Source organism: Babylonia areolata, chromosome 3 (assembly GCF_041734735.1).
Source record: "Babylonia areolata isolate BAREFJ2019XMU chromosome 3, ASM4173473v1, whole genome shotgun sequence".
In the NCBI taxonomy this organism is placed as follows: domain Eukaryota; kingdom Metazoa; phylum Mollusca; class Gastropoda; order Neogastropoda; family Buccinidae; genus Babylonia; species Babylonia areolata.
The window spans coordinates 32,206,167-32,226,780 of record NC_134878.1 but is presented as its reverse complement, the minus strand read 5'-3'; the positions used below and the strand labels follow the sequence as shown (position 1 = coordinate 32,226,780).

General features: G+C 37.8%; 2 protein-coding genes across 4 annotated transcripts in view; one reads left to right on the top strand and one right to left on the bottom strand.

Moving 5' to 3' along the window:
* Positions 1 to 8,961, top strand: part of LOC143279948 (uncharacterized) — a 37,574-nt gene extending 28,613 nt beyond the window's left edge. For all 3 annotated transcript variants that reach the window (XM_076584307.1, XM_076584305.1, XM_076584308.1), the window contains 7 exons: positions 1,141 to 1,388; positions 1,818 to 1,912; positions 3,195 to 3,294; positions 4,063 to 4,121; positions 4,672 to 4,750; positions 5,104 to 5,169; positions 5,597 to 8,961. In XM_076584307.1, coding sequence (XP_076440422.1) covers positions 1,141 to 1,388; positions 1,818 to 1,912; positions 3,195 to 3,294; positions 4,063 to 4,121; positions 4,672 to 4,750; positions 5,104 to 5,169; positions 5,597 to 5,650 — 701 coding nt within the window. In that variant the 3' untranslated portion in view covers positions 5,651 to 8,961. The remainder of the gene's footprint in view (positions 1 to 1,140; positions 1,389 to 1,817; positions 1,913 to 3,194; positions 3,295 to 4,062; positions 4,122 to 4,671; positions 4,751 to 5,103; positions 5,170 to 5,596) is intronic.
* Positions 8,756 to 20,614, bottom strand: part of LOC143279949 (cytochrome c oxidase subunit 5B, mitochondrial-like) — a 25,682-nt gene continuing 13,823 nt past the window's right edge. Inside the window, 3 exon segments of the mRNA XM_076584309.1 lie at positions 8,756 to 9,051; positions 11,148 to 11,207; positions 11,210 to 11,246. Coding sequence (XP_076440424.1) covers positions 8,948 to 9,051; positions 11,148 to 11,207; positions 11,210 to 11,246 — 201 coding nt within the window. The 3' untranslated portion in view covers positions 8,756 to 8,947.

The window sequence follows — 20,614 nt, the reverse complement described above, 5'->3', positions numbered from 1 at the left end:
GGATTCACGAATAGGTACCTGTATACTGTCCATCACCAAAACAGCTTTCATCTGGTGGAAAAAAACAACAACTGTTCTTTGCACACAGCACTTCAACAGCCAAGTTCCCATAATCCCCTCTGAAATATTGACTTGAAAACAGCTTATGTTTCACTGAGATTGGCGATGTGCACATTTGATGGATGGGCTTGACAGCCAGCCAAAAATAGAAGTAGGAAAATCCACGTACTTGCTGCAAGCAATGTTATAGCTGCAGGGATTCCAGTTTAAGATAAAAAGGAGCGGCTAATAGCTAAGAAAATAAAGCCACACATGCATACATACAGACATACGCAAATGCACACATGCAGCATGTTTGCACCTGAGGAAATGGTTATCCAAAAACAAACAAATGTGGATATTTTACAGTTTGTATTTCATGAGGGGAAAGAAAATACACATTATGTAATATGTATTATGTTCAGTTATATTCTGGGATAATAGAATTTTGTCTGAGAAGTTGAACTGATCACAATCAGACTGCAGAGTATGTATAACCAGATGTTTTTTTATAAGTCAGGGAACCTGACTAACATTTCGATGAAACATATATTTTATAACAGAGATGACAGTGATATATTTGGAAATTGTGTTATTACTTAGTTTTCCAGTTGTCTATGAGCTCATTGCAAACGATGAAGACATCAGTGGCTCGAGACAGATAAAAGAAAGAATGAATGAAAAAAGAGTGAATGAAGGCTGTGGGTTACCTGAGCACCAAGATCCCCCCCCCCTCTCCCCCCCTGGGTCCTGTAGCCAGGAGGGCCGCAGTGTGATGCGACCTGACTACAACTGCTGCAGGAGCTGCTGGATTGGTCATGGGTTCATCACCAAGCTTCCTCAGGCGCTCCACTCTGGATTTCAGGAGGGTTTACTCCCTTAGCCTTTGACTTTCCCAAGTCTACCCATAGGGCAGGGGGGACCGTTTCCCTGGAAAACTTGTGGAGGCCACTGACATCTCATGTACGTGCAGGTCTAAAGGACATACCCACTGCTAGTTACTAAACAAAATATGTGTCTTAATATAGAACTTGTTCATACCATGATATATGTGCTAATCTAAAAATTGTGTATGTGTTTGACCATGCTTCCAATTTTCAGATTCAAAAGTGGAAACGCTGGTTGAGAGGAGAAAACCATGTGCATTGAAAAAGACCACACCAGACAAAATCTGCACTTCGTCAAAAGCCCACACGAAACACTGGGCATCAGAAAACAGTGAAAGGGAGGCCACCCCTTTGGATGACTTAGTGTCACAGCAGGAGACAGGGGTGGATGCCAAGGAGTCTGGCACTAGTGTCATGACTGTCATGAAGGGGTTTGGCATGGATTTGAAGAAACAGATCAAGGTAAGAACCCTTGAATTCACTGAACATGCAGTTGTCTAATGTCTTTGGGTGTATTTATCACTCACAGTACTTGTGGCTATACACGTGTCAATGAGTATTGTCTCAAGTTTGTACCGTAAACAAAATATATGTATTTAACCCCAAATTTTGTCTGTTGTGATCATTTTGAGACTGCACATAACCCGTTGGAACAACTATTGGCAGTTAAGTATTTCATGTACTTGCACATTATATATCAGCAAGTTTGCAAACTTTTTTTTCAAACACTGTAATGATCATAGTAGGACACTTTATGTTTTTAGACAAAATTCACCCCATTCAGCAGTCATTTGAAAGCCAGTACTCTGCAAAGATGACTGAAAAAAATCTATGAAAACGGAATGATGTTTTTGCTGTTGATGTGTGAACATTGTGTACCCGTATGTTCAGGAACGGGAGTATCATGTGCAACAGCTGGCTGACGGTGCTCTGAAACTGGCTAACAAACGTGTCAACCAGTTGTGGACAGAAGACAAAAAGCAGTGGTAGGGTTTACTGTTACCATTTTTCTCATATGATCTGTTTTTTAAGGATTGGAGATTGGGTGAATCAGATCTTTTCACATCCCTCTTGTGGCATATTGGTGGCAGTATGTGCGTATGTGTGTACATATGTGTCATGAGAGCTCTGTGTGTGTGTGTGTGTGTGATGTAAGAGCTGCGATATGAAGGCATGTGTGTACTTGTGTGTGTGGGAATAAGTGTGCATGTATTTATTGGGTGTGTGTGTGTGTTGGGGGTATTGTGGAAGCTGCGTAATATACCCCATATTAATTTGTGTGTGTATGTTGTGGGAGCTGCGATAAATTGGAATGTATGGGTGTGAATGTGTGTGGGTAATGTGGGACATGGAGAATGTAGGTATTTGTGTATGTATGCGTGCGTGAGTGCTTTTATGTGCTGTGCTGGGCCTGTACACATTTGTTTGTTCTTTCATATATGTGAAACTGCATATTGCTTGTCTGTTGTGCCTCTGTGTGTGTGTGTATGTTTGTATGTGTGAGTGTGTGTTTTGTGGGATCTATGATATGAGTGTGCACTTGTTTATTTATTTATTTATTTTTTAGATATTTATTTATTTGTATTGTTATTCATGTTATTATATTTTCGTTTTTTCTATTTTTATTTATTATTTTGTTTATTATGTTTTATTGTATTTGGCGCACATTGGGTTACACTGCTGGTCAGGCATCTGCTTAGATGTGGTGTAGCATATATAGATTTGTCTGAATGCAGTGACACCTCCTTGAGTAACTGAACTGAACTGAACTAACAGAGTTGCAAGTTGCAAGCACATGTGATTGCAGGATATATATTTTGTCTTTATTGTCACACTGAAAACCAAATAGGATTCACCATCCCCCAAATTTGCAGCCACAAGGTCAGTGCTCATTAACCAGATTACTGACCACTGGTTACGACTAAAATTCTTGGATGTATTCACACTGATGTATGTGTGCACTTCACTTAATTACTTTACATACTACTTGGTTGAAACTGGTGATGCAACAGGTTAGGACTGGAGGATGTGGTGGCCATTGCTGAAAGGCAGTGGAGGGATAGGGAAGTGTAAGTGAAGTGCAGTGATTGATTGGATGGGGGAGGGGTCAGGGGTACCAATAAAAAGTGAAGAGCAGTGTGACATTCTTTTGAATGACAGAACATGGATGTCTTGCAACTACAAGGATGTTTTACAAGCTTTACAAACTTAGTCTTACTGTGCAAACAAAGAAAAGCTCAAGTTGAAGTGGAGCAATTTGTTTTTCAGGGACCAGGTGGTGAGTGACTTTAAACAACAGATAAACACAGAACTGTCAGCTCTGGAACAAGAGGTTGCTGACCTGAACAAAGTAGAAAAGAAAACTGAGGTAAGCTGGTCATGTCAGACTGGGTGCTGTTGAACCTAAGAAAAAAAAGAGAGAAAAAAGGTCTGTTGTTGCTTTTATCATAGATTGAAATAAAGTGTTGAACTGGAAATTAGTCGTCAATGCTTAAAGGGATATAGGTCACAAGTATCATTGATCATAGTTTTCTTGTTGACTGCAAAGAGTGATGGAAACAGAATATAAAGATTCTGATGGTGCGCGTGCCTGTATAAAATCAACTCTGCTTCAGGTGGGTTTTTTTCCTGGTTTATGCCTTGATTATCTTCAATCAGTATATTATGTATGAAATCAGTAAATTCTGCTTGAACTTCTTTTCAGATTATCTTTTTGAACTTGGAGACTGTTCCAGCACTTACATGTGAAAAATGAAAACTGCAGTTGGTGTTAACATGGGAGGCAATTGCTTTCACGCCTACAAGTACTATGTAGCCCCCTGTCTGGAAATAGTCACTACATGAAAATTGTCATTCATTTTCTTTTTATCACCAAACAAAATTTAAAATAGGAAATGATGACTGGCCATGTTGATACTGTGGATGACGGTTCACCAATTAAGTATAGGCAGGGTGAAAGGATTAAGGATGGGCCCATTTTTCATTCTGCAGCATTACCAGCTGATGTAATCAGCAACATGAAAGTATTCACACCCATGTGGTTATGTCTTGGAACGGTCCATACCTGTTTATGACTTTCGGTTTTGATTTTTAAAATGTTTTTAGCCTTTGTTATTTTTCATGTTTTTTGTTCCAGGCCATCTATTTGGAGCAGATGAAAATGCTTCATGACAAGAGAGAAAGTCTCCTAAAGGGGTGGGTTGAGACTTAACCAAATTTTTTTTTTCTATCTTTTTTTCTTTTGGTTGTATTTAATAACTTTTTTTGGTTTTGTTTGTTTTGTATTTGATATGACATTTATTCATTGAAAAAAAGGTAACAGCAACACAACAAATCATCATAACTAAACAAACAAAAAAAGACATTCAGAAAGGGAAATCAGGGGGAAATGTTTGTCAGAAGAAAGGGACGAAGGAGCCAAAAAACAGCAACAACAAAACATTGTGCATTGAAACGTTTTGTACACAGAATAACCAAATCCATATTTGATTAAAATCAAATGAACACGTGCATGATTTATACCTAACACATTGCTTTAGTTTAGTTACCCAACAAACTTTTGCCATTTGTGATTTTGATACTGCATTGACACAACATTTCATGTGGATGTTTTTTTTACTCAAGTTATTGCAGTGTTTATGATCAGAGTGGGTGTGTTCACATATTTTTTATATACGTAAAGGAAAAAATGTAAAGTGGACAGTTGTGTTGTATTACATGGCTGATGAGAGTGTCGATTATTCAGGGTAAAGACGTCTAGAAGATGCTTAAAAAACTTCAGAGAGAAATCACACCGCACCCAATGCCAGACCCGAGAAGTTCAGGTAAGCTGCTGCTTTTTATCCACTTTTAGAATTCTGTGGACAAGTTTTTTTTTATCTTGAAAGCTAGAAAACGTGTTACAGTTCATAATTCATTGTGTTTGATTTTCCAAGGAAATTTTCCTCTTGCCCCCTTCCAAGGTTTAGATTAAACAATGCATCTGTTGTCAATAATGATATTGAACTCAGATTGCTTACATTTTTCAATAACTATGAGATGTGTCTAAATTGATATTGATCAAACATTTAGGAGAATAATGAAAGCTTCTGTTTGTATTTTAATCTTGGATGTTAGATGTTTGAGATGTTATTCCAGTGCATTTGATTATTTGTCTCAAATGGGGTTTTTTCCACAGAGGGGGATGGAAACACAAATGAAGCATGACATGGATCGACTCAAAAATAAGCTGCTGTTGGACATGGTAAAGATTTTTTTATCACTATTACTGGTTTCGTAGTGCATATATAAGGTGATCAGGCTTTGTATGAATAATAAATTGTGGTTGTACAGCTTGGCTTGCATGTGTGCTTCAGTTTGAGTGAAAATTCAAACTGTTGTGGACAGAACACTGATCTGCGGATAGACTTTCCAATTTTTCTGTGACAACAGTGCCAGTTGTATATGATGTAGAGACCTTTCAGGCAAATTAATATTGTTAATGAAACTACTGTCATACAAGTGTTTGTGTGCGTGCTTATGAGAAAGAGCATTTATGTGAATTAACATACAGGTAGGGATTAAAAATTATTTTTGTGAATACAAAGTTATTATTTTGATTTTTTTTTTCAGGCTTTTATTTCTGTTTCATACTGTCAATGACCAGTTCATGTTTTTATTTTGTTCCTCAGCAACAGCAACAGCTCAGAAGGGTAAAAGACTCCATTCAGAAACACTTCTTCTGACAGCAGCAACTGTGATCCAGACCAGTGTTGATACAGAGCCAGGACTTCCAACACTCCTGAGCGGTCTGTCTCACCAGGTGGTACTTTGGATTTTAAGTTGCATCAAATGTAATAGGTTACAGTATTGGTGTCATTTTGTCCTTGGGTTGACAAGGCCATTACCCTATTATTGATAAACTGGTAGTTTAAGGGCATGTGCATGTCAGGTTTTTGACAGTCTACTTTGTATTTGTTAGCCATATTCAGTACTCAGAATGTTTTGGATTACGAGTTTTTATATGTGATACTAAATCGACTGTACTCACTCTGGAAAGCAATCTGTTAACTGCAGCACACAAATATTCTCTGTGCAGTTTTTCACAATCGAATTTTAATATTTTAATTTAAAAAGATCTTTATGTACTGCTGGCAGGATAGCTTTACTGTTGTAAATTATTTCCAGTTTCATCTTTTGTCTACACTAATTCTGCAGGCTTCTGTAACCCTCTTTTTTTTTCTATTTGTTATTGAAATGTTCAAATTGATCATCTTTCTTTTTCACACAAACTTCAAGTTTGTCCCCACCCCCTGTCTTCCCCCATCAACCCTCTCTTTATGATCTATAGGATAAATTATGTTTTTTGATCAGGATCTTGGGATGATTGTCATTTTTTCAAGATCTATATGATCATTTGTGTCAACTGTTATTGTTCAGGATCTGTCACGATCTTTTGGATCATTCGTGTTAACAGTTCCTGTTCTAGATCTGTTGGATCATTTGTTTGTGTTCAAGATATATAAAAATATTACCTTATTTTGTTGCCTATACACTGAATGCTTTGTAGGTTCATTCATAATTTTGTTATGAAGGTTAATCTTTTGCCTGCACTGTCTATACAGTGCTGTTGGCTTATTCACATTTGGGTAACTTCACATTTATTGTTTCTGTTGCCTATACCGTGAATACTGCAAGTTCATTCATGTTTTCATTGATGTCAAAACATCCTTTTGTGTTTAAACAGTTTGGTAATTGTGGGAGAAGCGTCTTTCAAAATTCACATTTTATTCCTATTCTTTTTTTCACTATCTTTTCAAGTTCAGAGTGGAGAAACTTGATATTTTGTGCATGGGAATCAAACTTTAAAGATTTCTTAAAAGTTCAGGACAGCTGTTACAATTCAGATAATCTGGAACAAGGTATATTTGAAGTGACTCCCATGGAAGAAAGTTGGGTGTACAAATTCTATATCTTTATATTTTTTTTTTCTTTCAAAAACCAGCATACAACTTTGCTGGATGCATTGTCATGAACATACCAGGTTGCTATTTAGTTACAAGCTGTACATAACGGAGGGTATTTTTCCAGGCAAACTCTTTTGCCACCATAGGCAACTTTAGTTGACTTGACAGTGTGTGGACAGTACACCGTCATAGATTATTTTAGTCAGTATCAAGGGGTCATGTTAAACAGACCATTTTTCACATTGTAACGAAGCTTAACAACTGTAGCCAATTTTCCAGTGCAACAGGAAATTGACTAACCTCCCCATCAACCAAGTTTGAAGTGAAAAAGTCCATGTGTTGTTTTTAACACAAACCCAGTTGGCACTGGATAGTGTTTTTGACAAAGAAACATTGTGGTGCAAGAAACTGTTTTTGTCGTTAGATGTTGGCAATTAGTTATGCAGCGTTTTCATTATGGATTTGGTCATGTGCAGTCTTTAGGGCCAGAGAATGAATCAAAGGGTTGAAATTTGCCTTTTGTATCAGAAATGGCAGAGGGAAAGAATATGAATGTAATGGTACAAAGGTTTTAATATTTGCCCAGTGGTAATCAGTTTACGGTTTATCGCATCAGCAACTTGCTCAAACACTCTGCCCCAACTAGCACACTACAAGAGTTACTAGTGGCTATTTCTCTTATGGAGAGAGAGAAAAAAAAAAAAAAAAAAAGAAGCAATGCAGAATCTTTGTTGCCTATGGTTTCTTACTGCATGTAATAGTGTGTGCATATCAATGAGTCAGGGAAGGCAGCAGTTAGTGAATACAAGATGTATTTCCTAGTAGGACTCATAGAACCTCTCATTTTGGTTTGGTTGTTTACAGTGTTAACCAGCAGCAAGTTGGTTTTTTCAGGCATTGAAGGAAGCTTTTGGTGTTTGTTGTTCTGATGCTCTTGCTGCATGTCCAGTTCTTGTCATATTCAATTCAGAACTTGTTGTACAGCAATATTTGCAGTCTGTTTTGTAAAAAAAAATGTCTGTCTTCCTGTGAGAGGTGCTTTACTTTTCTGACATTTTGAAAGCGTTGCATTCTCTTTGACATTGTATTGCTAATGAACTTGCAGAGTTGTCTTTGTTCGGTTTTGTGTTAAGATTTCTCATTGGCTGACTTTGAAGCAAGTTGTCCGACTAAAGCCATGCAGTTTCCTCATTGGCTGGTGTCATTGATTTATGTAATCTCATTGGCTGGATGTTCAGTTTCCTCAAGAGCTGAGAGTGAACAAGTCAAATATTCTCATTGGCTAGTTGTGCTGTTCTGTCTCCGCAGAGGTTGACTTTGCTTTGAGCAGTGGTCAGGTTAACAGAAATTTCAAGTACACAAGGAGGCTCACCAGGAAGTGCGGATAATGGGCACTGAACAGGTCATTTTTCACCAAAACCAACCTAAGTGTGGAGGTTAGAGGTTTGTGGATGACCAAGCATTTATTCTTTGTAAAGATTGCTCACAAAGTCCAGCCAGTTGCTGACAGCCTGAAACAAGAAGACAATTTGGGCATAGCCAGTTACTGTCAGCTACAGTGCTCTCCAGACAAGAAATGAATATTGGGATTCATGTTGAGAATGAACAAAATGACATGCTCAGTCAACTGCTGACAGCAACTGGTTAGGCTTTGTGTGAGCATACACAAGTGCACTTTGATTAGTGTAAGGAATTACATTCTGCTGACTTTGCAGCTCTCATTGACTGAGAGTGAAAGAGTTGTGTATTTCCATCATTAAAAATCAACTGCACGACCAAGAATGTCTTGTATTTACAGGGAGTTGGTGGTGGATCACATGGTCTTTTACTGTACTGGTCCAGTTTTTTTGTAATATTGTACAGACAAACCCAATCACACACAGATTCTGTACGGAAGAATATATTTTAAAAAAAATCACCACATCACAATGTTCTTTTCAAGATGTTGCACCTAAAATGATCCAATAAATCAACAGCCGAAATTATGGACAGCAGCCACTGGCTCTGACATGATCCCTATCTTGATGCTACAACTGAATAATCTGATCAACAGAATAACTTTTCTAAACTTTGTTGCTAGTGCGGCAAGTCAACCAGCTTGAACCAGTAGCCACATTCACAGCGACGAGGCTCTCCCTTGTGAAGGTACATCCAGTTTATGCTCACAGCATCTTCCTCACCTGCAAGATTCAAACAGATGATCAACCTGTTAAAAAGAGAAAAAGTCAATGCAGTCTGTTGTGTGGGTCTTTTTTCAGTCCACTCACCAGTAAAGTCGGCAATAGCAGGTTGAATGTCGTTTGTTGGCTCTACATCGATCCCCTCAAACACAGTAAGGCCATGCAATGTACATTGATAAAGTGTATTTGGTTTGAAGAGTGCAGTACATTATTATGTTCCTAATTTTACAGACCTGATTTATTACTGCGCACACCAAAAAAATCACTAAATGTTTTTTATTACTGACAATGGTTTGTGTATATTTAGTCACTGAAATGCTCTACTAACAAGTTCATTAACCAGCACAGTGATACAACAAGGGTACACACCTTCAATTCTTTGCACTTTCTATCAGGCCTGCATACAGGTAAACAAAAGGGCACATGTATTTTAAACAATTTCTCATTTATTCAATGAAGAAAATAAATCTGAATAAGGCCAGGAGCCTTAAGCAGACTTTATGCCAATGCTGCTTAGCATTTTCCCATCAACTTTTTTTTGCAGGTCTGTAACAACTATCGAGGAATAAACTAAAAAGTAGCTTCCACCCTACTCCTTTGTGATGAATAGACGTCTATAGTAAATTCTCAGGGAAAAAGTTCTGACCACTAAAATTACATTCAGTTTTGACAAAAACAACAAATTATAATGTCCTACTTTGTGAAATATCCCATTACTTGCCAACAACAAATTTAGCTGACGTAATGGAAAATGGAAAAAAAATAATGAGCACGATCAAACACCCCTGACCCTTCTGCATTCAGTCTGTTGACTTGTGCTTGCTACAACAGTAAATCTGGCATTGACAGTCTCTTCTTGTCACTCTCTCTGCTATTTTCAATTTTAGGGGATGAAAAAGAGTCATCAGAACCTCTGTCACCAGAATCATCAAGATGGAGCAGAAGCTCTCCTTGTTTGACCCAAGTCACTTTCAAGGCATATTTACAACAACAAAAAAGACCACACTGCACACATAAAAATGTTGATGAAATGAATCATGCTTCAAAAGGGAAGTAACTATTACCGCAATAAGTGTGGCATTTAAACCATTACACAATGAGGCAAGTTACTATACTACTGCCCCCAAAACAGGTATGTACAATGAAAACAAATACAAGTTATATAGTGTATCCTGCTAATAAGAGTCAACTCTTATTTTGACTGTGCTTGATCAATGCTGGCACAATATGACTGCGCACTACATTTTGTTAGGCGTAAAAATGATTATACCAGAATAAATCTATGAATTAGTGTTCACATAAGGGTTTCTGCGTTGTTGAGCCTCTGCTTCAGTGATGTGTTCAAAGAAAAATTTGTTGCAAAACTTCTGATAGTATGAGTGAGTAATCAATCTGAAAAAAACAAAACATGCACTTCCAAAAACAAATTAATCTGCTGTAACTTTTCCAGTTTTACCAAATACTGCCACCACTTTTCCAGCTTTAACAAGCAAATTTCACACCATATATTCTGCCATTTGAAACTTTGAAGTTTTAGAATTCTTTGCTGTAAACTTCATGGTAACAAAGGTCATCCCTTTTCTGTCAATTTCATCATTCCTCTATTCAAAGACTTTTTTCTTCTTAATGGAAGCAAAAAAGTGTCTCTATGATAGTATTTCAAGAACAGAAGACGGCAAAAAACAGAAAATGAATCCAACTACCTCTCACGGACGGCGAGACATAAAAGAAAACTGGCTGACAATTACATGCCACCAATTCGCCAGACCTGAGTTCTTCTCTCTTTCTAAACCATTCACTTCAGTCTTTGTATCAATTGTTCGATCTATCAGTTAAATCATGCTCAATTTTTCCTGCTTCAGCTTGGCATTTTATTTCTTTTTAACTGGAAGTACAGCAGTGCAGTTATTCTATAGCAGCTTTAACGGCTGTGTAGAGGACCTGCAGTGTACAACTGCCTTCATTGCGGAGACTGGGTGGTCATCTCATGAACAAGAAGAAGTATTCAAAAAGCTCAAGGACAGTGCAATACTCAAAACATAGCAGTTGCAAGCCTGAAAACAGACTGCTTCAGTAGATTGTGATCTCATACTTACATATGCAGCCAACCAGTCGCTTTTCATACAAGGAGGGAATCAAGGTGGGCTCATCAACATGCCTTTTGCTCTCTTCTTCACATTCATCTCAAAAGGATCCTGTACAAAGCAAATCCACATTATTATCCAAAATGTCAAGACAATAATATATTTCATTTCACACTCACAGTAACTTCATAAATGCATATATTGCATCACATACTTAAAAAGAAAAAGCCAAGCTCATCATTTGCCCACAACAGGGCAACCAACACAGATATCTATCTATCTATCTATATATGTGTTGTGTGTGTGTGTGTGGTGCGCGCGCACACACACACACCTTACAAGAACCAAAAGTGTTGAACTGGGAGACCATTAACAAAATTTTCTAACAATTATCTAACCACAAATGCCAGCCTGTCCTACAAAAAAGAAAATGAGAGGCAAGGCCTTCAAGACTCACTTGTGAAAAAAAAAACCAACTGTTAAAAGGTGTTCTGTATCTAAGAATATAAAGTTTCATGGGGAAAAAAACAACAAAAGAGTATATTCGCAGGTTTGAACTAGGCACATTCCATTGAGAATAAGTAGACTTTATAGCACTAATGTGCGCCTACCAATGACTTAAAAAAAATATCTAAAAGTACTTTTTTTTGGTGTCATAAATCGCAAAACAGTATTCGAGGTGAAAAAAGCCATTTAAATCTTTCCCTTTGGGTAAAAATTGCGCTTTTTTTAAAAAAATTTTTTTTAAAAAACCCTTTTGGGGTAAAGGAACATTGCCTTTGCCCAACCCCAAACCAAAACCAATTAACGTTTTCTCCAACGGAAAAAGACGGGTTTTAAACAGAAACTAAACACCCCCTTTCCAATTTTCCCTCTTTCATGTTCATTCGGTTAATTTTATCCCACTTAAAATTTTTAATATGCAGTTAAACCACGTAAAAGGGGGTTGTTAGTTTTTACGGGTAGTTATGTTTTCGCCCAAATTTTTGTATTCAATTTTTTTTAAATTTGCAAAAAGAAAAAATTTAAATTTATCGGGGAAACCCTAACGAAAAAAACCCGTTTGATGATCGGGAAATCCAGCTAAAACGGGAAGACTTAAAACCTATTATTGAAAGATTGGGAAATTTTTTAAAACCCCCCACAATTTTTTAAACCCAAATTTTTGGTAATGGCAGCAAGTTTTTCCGGGAGAAAATGACAATTTTAAATTTTTTTTAAACCACGGACACACAGACATAAAGTATACAGACACAAACAACAACCGAACACCAAATCATTACATAATTTTGCACTTTTTTACACAATTGAGTCAATAAATCTTTTATCATACTGTAACTTGTAACCCTTGGTTTTTCCCGAATTTTTTAGGGGCCAAAACATTTTTTTGCCCACCCAAAGTGCGGTTGCAGAAATTTTTTTAAAAAAGGTGCTTTTTCCCAGTTCTGCCCCAAATAGACGGAACCCGGAGCTTTTTCTGGGGGCCCGATGGTAAAAAATTTCCAAATTTTTGGGGTCCCTGACCCAAAAAAAAGACCTTTTCCATGTGCATTTTAAATCATTTTTTGGGGCCCTAATTAACCCTTTCCCTGCAGGGGAACGTAAGATTATAAAAAATGGGGTTCAATATAAAAATTTTTTTTGGGCTTATAGCTTTTTTTAAGGGCCCCCCAAAGGGCCAAAAAAAAAATTTAGTAAAAACCCTGTGAAAGTTGGAGAAATTTTACCCTCAAGCAAAAAAAAAAATATATTTTTTAAAACAATTTTTAAAAAGGGGAAAAGGAAAGGGCCCAAAATTTCAAAAGAAAAAAAAAAAGGGTTTTGGAAAATAGGTTAGGGGGGGAGAAAAAACCCCATGGGGGTTCAAATAAAACCACCCCCCCCCCAAAAACCGCGCCTTTTCCCCGCCCCCCAAGCATAAAAAAAAAAAAACCCGGGCTTAAAAATTTTTAAAAGGAGACCCAAAAGGGCCTTAAAGAGAGGGGGTTTTGGATCAACCGTTACCATATTTTTGCTTTTTTTGGATTGGGTTTTACCCATCTTAATATCAAAAATTTTTTCTTTAACAACTGAGTTTTGTTTTTCTTTTTTAAATTTCCTGTTTTCTTTTTGCATTAAAATTTTCAACTTCAACCAAATGAGACAAAATTTCTTCCGCTTTTTTTATCATCTTCAAATGTTTTTGGGAAATAAGACATTTAAATTTTTTCCCCCAATTTTTGACTGGGCCAACACCGAATCCTTTGTGCTTCATATTTTTGACAAAAATTTTTTTATGAAAAAATTTACAAGTTAAACCAACCACACCAAAGGGAAAACCAGTTTCCCCACTTCTTTTCCCAAATAGCTACGGGAGCAGGGGCGACACTCAAAAAGAAATTTCCAACACCCCATGCTCCAAGGGCGTTCCTAAAGCGCAGCGTTGTATCCGCGGCGAAGCGTTTTTTACCCCCCGGCTTTAAAAAATTTTTTTTAAAAAAATAAAGTTCTTTCATCACGGCTTTTTCAGGTTTTTTTTTAATTTTCCCGATATCTCCCCGTAGGAAAAAAAACCCCTTCCCTTTAAATTTCTATAGAAATCTTTTTTTTAAATGAGGTAACGGGTTTTGGGGAAGGGTAGCGCATTTTTTTTAAAGCAAAAGGGGTTCCGATGTGAATAAAGCGAGAGAAAATTTTACAAAGATGACGTTTGATGACACCTTCGAGCGAGAATTCAATAGGGGGATTTTTTTGATCAAGGGGCCAACCACTGGAATTTTGATGGTAATTCTCAAGATTTTTTTTAAAAATTTCCCCGGGGCCATTTTACCCGCCCCCTTTTAAAACTTTTTCCCCAAAACACTGGCACCCCACTAAAGTTTTTAAAAAAAGACAGTTTTAACCCCTAAAAAGGCGGCTAAAAAATCAAATTTTTTTAAATTTAAACCGCAGGTGCCAGCCCCTTTTTACCTCTAAAACCCAAAATAACATATCCAAATTCGTCGCTTTTAAAACGACGTTTTAATCTTTAGGGCGAAATGATAAAGCCAACATTTTACCACAATTTTTATTTTTTGTAGAGCGTGATTTCTTCCAATCCCAAACAGGGGGTTTTTTTTTATTTCAAAATCTAAATCCCATTTATCCACCGATAAGGTCCCCATGAAATCATCGTCGGAAAGAACAAGTTTATGGGGTTTTGTTCACAAAAAAAAACCGTCAACTTTCCCGGGTCGGCAAGTTCGCGAATTTTGTTGATCCCACCCCATTACCCTTTAAATTTTTTTTCTTTTGTACTTTCCTTCAGAATTTTAAAGGGGCGTACAACTGATTTTCTTTTCCCCGAAAACTTTCAAATCCCCTTATCCCCGAGATCAACCAAACCGAGCGTATGCAGGGTTTGATTTTTAATGTTTTCCCCGGGCCCCTTTTGGGGGATAAACCCAATTTCTAAAAAATTAAATAGTATTTTTTTAAAATTTTAAAAATTGGCGCAACGTAGTTTTTTAAGGGAAATATTTTGAGGAAAAGAGCAGCGTCCCCCAAACCAAATTGTTTCCTGTTTTGTGGTAAAACCCCCAAGCGAGAATTCTAAATGCCCAAACCCTGCTATAAAAATCATAGGGCATAGCATCATTTTGTTTTTCAATGGTGATTCTCGGGGTTTTTGTTTTGGAAAAGTTTTTTTGGGCCATTTAATGTAAAACCCTTGAAAAATTTTTAAAAAAACATCGGCACTAAAAAAACCCCCGAAAATTAAACATCAAAAATAAAAAACGGAAAGGGAAAGGCCCCACAAACTAGTTGGGATCAAAAAAATCTTTTTCCTAATTCAGTTTTAAACCCCTCGAGCGTTTCTAAGCCCCTAACACCTCCCCGGGGTTATTTTTAGAAAAAGTACATCCAACGCCTTAAATCAGCGAACATCCAACCACGTTTTTTATTCTATTTTTATTTTTTTTCCTTCTTTGGAAAGGGAAAAGGGATTCAATTTTAAAAATTTTCCACCCCCTTGCCCGAGGGGTTTTATTAGCCCCAAAGTACCTTTTAAAAACGAACAATTTGATAGGGCCATCTTTGAAAACACATCCTCACTCACGAAAACCACCAATTTTTACTTCTTTTCTTTTGTACTTTCCCTTTCAAAAGGTTTGGAATGCTACAACTTTTTTTTTTCCTTTTCCCGGCACATAAACCCCTCTGTATCCCGAATAAAACCCAAAACCGAGCGTATTTGCGGGGTTCCCAACCATATTTTATATGAAAATTTAAAATTTAAATAATCAATAGAAAGGGGAATTATAAATTTCATCAACTATAAAAAGGGTTTTAAAAACCGTGGTAAATCCCCCCGGAGAAATTTTCTTTTGTCCTGGGGGGATGCAACGTTTTTGTTCGACCACCCCCCCCATCTTTCTTTTTCTACTGGGTTTGATTTAACAACGTAGAAGGCAATCCGTTAAAAAATTTAAATCGGTGGTACTAATTTAGAGAGGTTGAAGGGAAAAGGTGCTTTAATGTATCGCAACCCCGGGGAACCCCTGTTTCCTATCCCCAAATTATTCCCCGGCGCGATGATTTTTTGGGGGGAACCCCCAAGTAATGTGCAAGCCTCAGAAAGTTAAAACGTTTTGGGTGCTCTTTATTCTCAATAGCCACTGGGGAGCGTGCAAGTCAAATCTGCCCCGGGGGGGGTAAAACACTTCTTTATTCAATTAAACACCCATTATAATAACCATCGGGGAATTTTTATTTTACATGGGTAGTATTTAAAGAAATTTTTTTTCCGACTCATCACTGAAAATTTTTTCCATTTGGGAAATAAGTTTATTTAAACGCCCGCGATTTCTAGTTTTTTCCCACTTTGATTAGTTTATGCACCGCGGTAATTCGTCTTTTTGAATATCGGTTGTTTTTTAATATACATAGCTATGAAAAAAAAAATTTTACACCCTTCAAAAAGGGAGGGCGTCCTATAAAACCCGGGTTTATAAAAAAAAAAAAGAATAAGTTGTACGCAAATGATCAAACGTGAACACAAATATTTTTTTAAAAACCGGGCCAATTTTTCCCGATGTTTTTCAGTCTTAGCGAACCCCACTAACTGGGGAGATGAAACAGGGCCCGGCTTGCGTGGAAAAAACAACCCCCATAGGTGGGGGCAGAATCAAATCAATTTTGTGGTATTGGGGCCCCCGCCGCCGGGGGTGGGGGTAAAAAAGAACATTTCAAGCTTCTGATTTCCTTTTTTTCGAGGCCCCTGTATAGGGGTTTTCAAATTTTTAAATATCAATTCGTAGGTTTTTTGGACGAGTTTAAAAATCCCCCCAAAACCCCCCGACCAAGCATTTAACTTTTTAAAAACCGTTTTATAAAACATTTTATCCCTTTGGTCCCAATTTGGGCCCGAGGATTGGAGAAAAAGAAAAAAGAAAACTTTCTTTGGGGGGGGGGAAAATTTTTTCAGGCTAGACCCCCGGTTGGGGGTTTCACGACAGGGAATGAGAAACAGGGAGAGGGACCTGTGTTCTTTTAGCCCCCACGAAAAAATCAGACATACGGGGGCATCACCCGGGGTTGGACAACCCTTTAAATTTCCCGTAAGGGGTTTTGGGGGTTTAAAAATCGGGGATAGTTCGTCTTTAAAAAGATAGCATTTTGCAATATTTGGGGGGGTCAATAGGGTTCCCCAACGCAAACGCGCACGGTATAAAAAAACAAAAGGAAAATGATTTGATGCGCAAAAAAAATTTTTAGCCAATGTTTAAGATCGATTTAAACCCCCCGAAAACCTACAAACGGCGATAAAAAAATACCAGGAAAGTTTTTCCGTTTCGCCGAATCCGAAGTAAACCCCTTTCATTTTTTTGTTGTCCTTTATAAGGCCCCCCATCGGAAAATGGCTTGAGGGTTGGTACACACATTAATTATAATAATTTAAAAATTTTAATTTTTCGGGCAGAAAACAAATATTTGGGTTTTAAAGATGGGTTAAAAAACTACCACACATTGTAACCCACCTACCCAAAGTGTACCCCCTACCCAAAGGGGTTCCACCTAAACCCCCAAAATTTTTTGCATCTATTTTTGTTGGGCCCCCCAGGAAAAGCTCTTCCCAAAGGGCTAAGGTTTACGGGGTCCTTTTGCCCCCTTTTAAAGCAGAAATTTTTGGGAAGCTTGGATGCAGTAATAAAGGTTTCCGATTATAATCAAACAAACCTTTGACAACACCGAGGACAAGGGGCGGGGAAACAGAGTTTTTTTAGGCATTCGCCCGGGGGGTTTACTCTTTCCTTTTAGAAAAAAAAAAAAATACAAACACCGCCCCCGAATTTTCAATACTACCGGTTTCTGGTAATTTGACCCTTTTTGAAAGGGGGCCAAAGGGTTTTTCGGATAACAAAATTTTTAAAATCAAACCAGCAAAGAAACGTACGAAAAAGAGCCAACAACTCACAAAGACTATAAATCCCCTCTTACTTTTTAAATTTAAGGTGGTTTTCCTTTCTCTTCTTTTAAAAAAACAAAAGGGGGGAGGCCCCCACCGAGGGACGAGTGCCCACAGGGTTTTTTGGCTAACCCCCCCAACCGCTTAAACCCCAACCTTTTTAAAAACCACGGGAAAAAATAGCCCCCCAAAGACTCCTGGGGGGGCAATTTAATCGCCTTTAAAACCCCAAATTTTTTAAATAATTCCCCCCAAATCTTTAAGTCTTTTTCTTATCCCAAATTTTCATCTTTTTTACCCGGCGCCCGTGGGGGGTGCCCCCCCCAAACCCTTTACGGCCAAAAAAGATAGTGGGTGAAAACAACCAAAGGGAGTAAAAAAATGGGAAAAGATAAATAATGCCTTGTTCTCTAAAAAGCCTTTGAATACTTTTCCCCATGGTTTTTGTCCTCCTTCCCAAAAATTCCCCGTGTATCGTTTTCCCGCTTTTTGTGAATTTTTAATCGCAGCCTTCCCTTTTTTTTTTTGATATCCCCTTTTAGCCGTGCAGCAAACCCCGATGTTTAATCGTCTAATTGGGAAACGCAAGGGGAAAATTTCGCTTTTATCTTTATCAGCCAAATTTTCCCCAGACTGAATTCTTAAATTTTTAAAGTTGATATTTCTTCCCTCCCGGGGAGGAAATTTTGGAGGTTGTCCCGAAAGAAAATTAAACCGCCTGTCTTTGCATGGCTTTGTTTTAAAAAAACCCTTTGGGGTTTTACGAATATAAACCACCCCCGTTCAAACGGGGAGGGGAGGGTCAACTATAGTTTAAAAAACTTTTATCATTGAAAATTTTTGGGGAAAATCATCCCTCTTCCCCTTTTTTCACCCAGGTTTGGGTTTAAAACCCTTTGGGGAGCCCGACCCCTTTTGGGGGTTTTAAAATTTTTTTCCCCCCAAATCTACAAAACCAATTCCCCCCCGAATAATTTTTTGCTCCACCAGGTTTTTTTCCCCCCCAGTGTTGAAAGGCCCAGGGGTTTTTTTTCGTGCGGGAACTTAAAAGATATTAAAATCTGGGTTATTTTTAAAACGTATTTAAAACCCTAAAATATCAAGTTTTAAAATTGGTAAAATTTTCCCCCCAACATCGGGCTCTTGTCCCAAAAGCATCATTGTAATCATCAACCCCGCTCTTTTTTAATTCTGTTTGCAAGAAACCAGTTCTATTATTTTCCCCTTCCCGCGAACCCTTCCGCCACCTTTACCACCTTCCGCCATATTAAACCTTAAAAATATAAAGTTATATCCCTTTTAACAAAAAAAACAAAAAATGAGGGAAGAAACTTAAACCAAAAGAGAAGTTTGGCCCGGGGCCCGGGGATAAAGGGCGTGCGGCAGACTGTTCCCCGATTTCTAACAATCCGTCAACTATCGATCCCGAATCAACAACTTCTTGTGCCTTTCCTAAATTTTTGGGGTTTTTTGAAGGGGATTTTCCGGGGAGTGTTCGGGTAGCAATTTTAAAAATTTTTTTGACTTCTACCCCAGATGGGAACAGAACACCGTTTATAAAAAAGGTAAACCAAAAAATTAAAAACAACCATTCCATTTTTTCCCGGGAAAAGAAATCTTACGTTGAAGAAAGTAGTATTTTTACAAAAAAATCTTTGGCGAACTCGCAAAAAACGAAAAACGGGCCCTTTTTTTAAGGTATTGACTTAACAAACCGTAAAATTTACACGATTGCGTATTAACTTCGGATAAAAGGAATTGGAAAACTATCGCTAGAGAAGCCCCCCCCAAAAAGCGGAAACCCTTAAAGGAAATCATTTTGTATTTCCCCCTTGATTTCGAAATTTCAAAAAGTCCATGCAAACCCTTTTTTCAAGTGGGTATCCCGGGGATCCCCCTGGGTATGAACTTACCTTTAACCCCTTATAGCAAGGTTACCTCAAACCAAAAGAAACCCGGGTTCATCCAAAAACATAGAAGGGGGTTTGTCTCGAGTTTTAGAAAGTCACACAACCCGAATTTCGAGACAATAGCCGGGAAATTTTTCCCGGGAGGGGGTTTTCCCATTTTATTTTAAAAGAAAAAACTACGACATCGTAAAATTTTTCCCCTGGACAAACTCCCCACTCGGAATATTAAAACTCAACGTTCCGCCCAAAAAATATGAAGGGGGTACTGCTGTTTTTTTAAAGAGTATTTAAAAACCAAAGAAACGTAAGGGTTTAAGTGACGATCGAAAGGGGGGCCCAACCCAAAAATTTAGGGGCAAGGGATTCTTCCCAAACAACAAGGGATGAAATTTTAAAAGTTTTTTTGGGAAAGCCAAAAAAGCACCCCCCCAAATAACCCAAAATGGTTTAAAAAATTTAGAACTACGGAGGCAAAAGTCGGCGAAAAAATTTTAACCCAATAATTATGCTCTTTGGGTTTGGGTAAGCCACCCCAAAAGATATAATTCTCTTCCCCCGGAGTTTTGGGCTTTGTATCCCAAAAAAAATTTGGGGAAGGGATTAAAATTCGATTCAGAAAAAAGCTGAAACGGCCGAACCCCTCAAAGCCTAAGTATTTTTAATTATGGATGACAAATTAAATATAGAAGGGAAGTTTGTCGAGGCTGTTTACAAAAAAAGCACATTCCGCAATTATTTGCGGGCAAACGGGGGCGGTAAGAAACCCAATTTTTTAGATTTATTACAAACCCCATATCGTGGGGTGTTCTTAAAAAAAAAAAAAAAAAAATAAAAAAAAAAAAAGTAATTTTAAGCCCTACCTCAAATAATAAAGCCTATCGATCCCAGTGTGGGTAAAAAGGACCGCGGGGGTTTCACCGTTAAAACCCGGGAAAAAATTTTTACAAAAGGCTTGGGCCCGTTTTTTGAAAAATTTGCCGGGGGGCCAACGTTGTACATCATCGAAGAATGTTTGTGACTTAAAGGCTCTTACCCAAAAGAAGCAAAAGTTGATTTAAAATCGGGATTTTTTTGGGAAAACAAAGTAAACATCTGTGTGGGGTTGACCCCAGAAAAAACAACCGTAAACTTTACTGACCTTT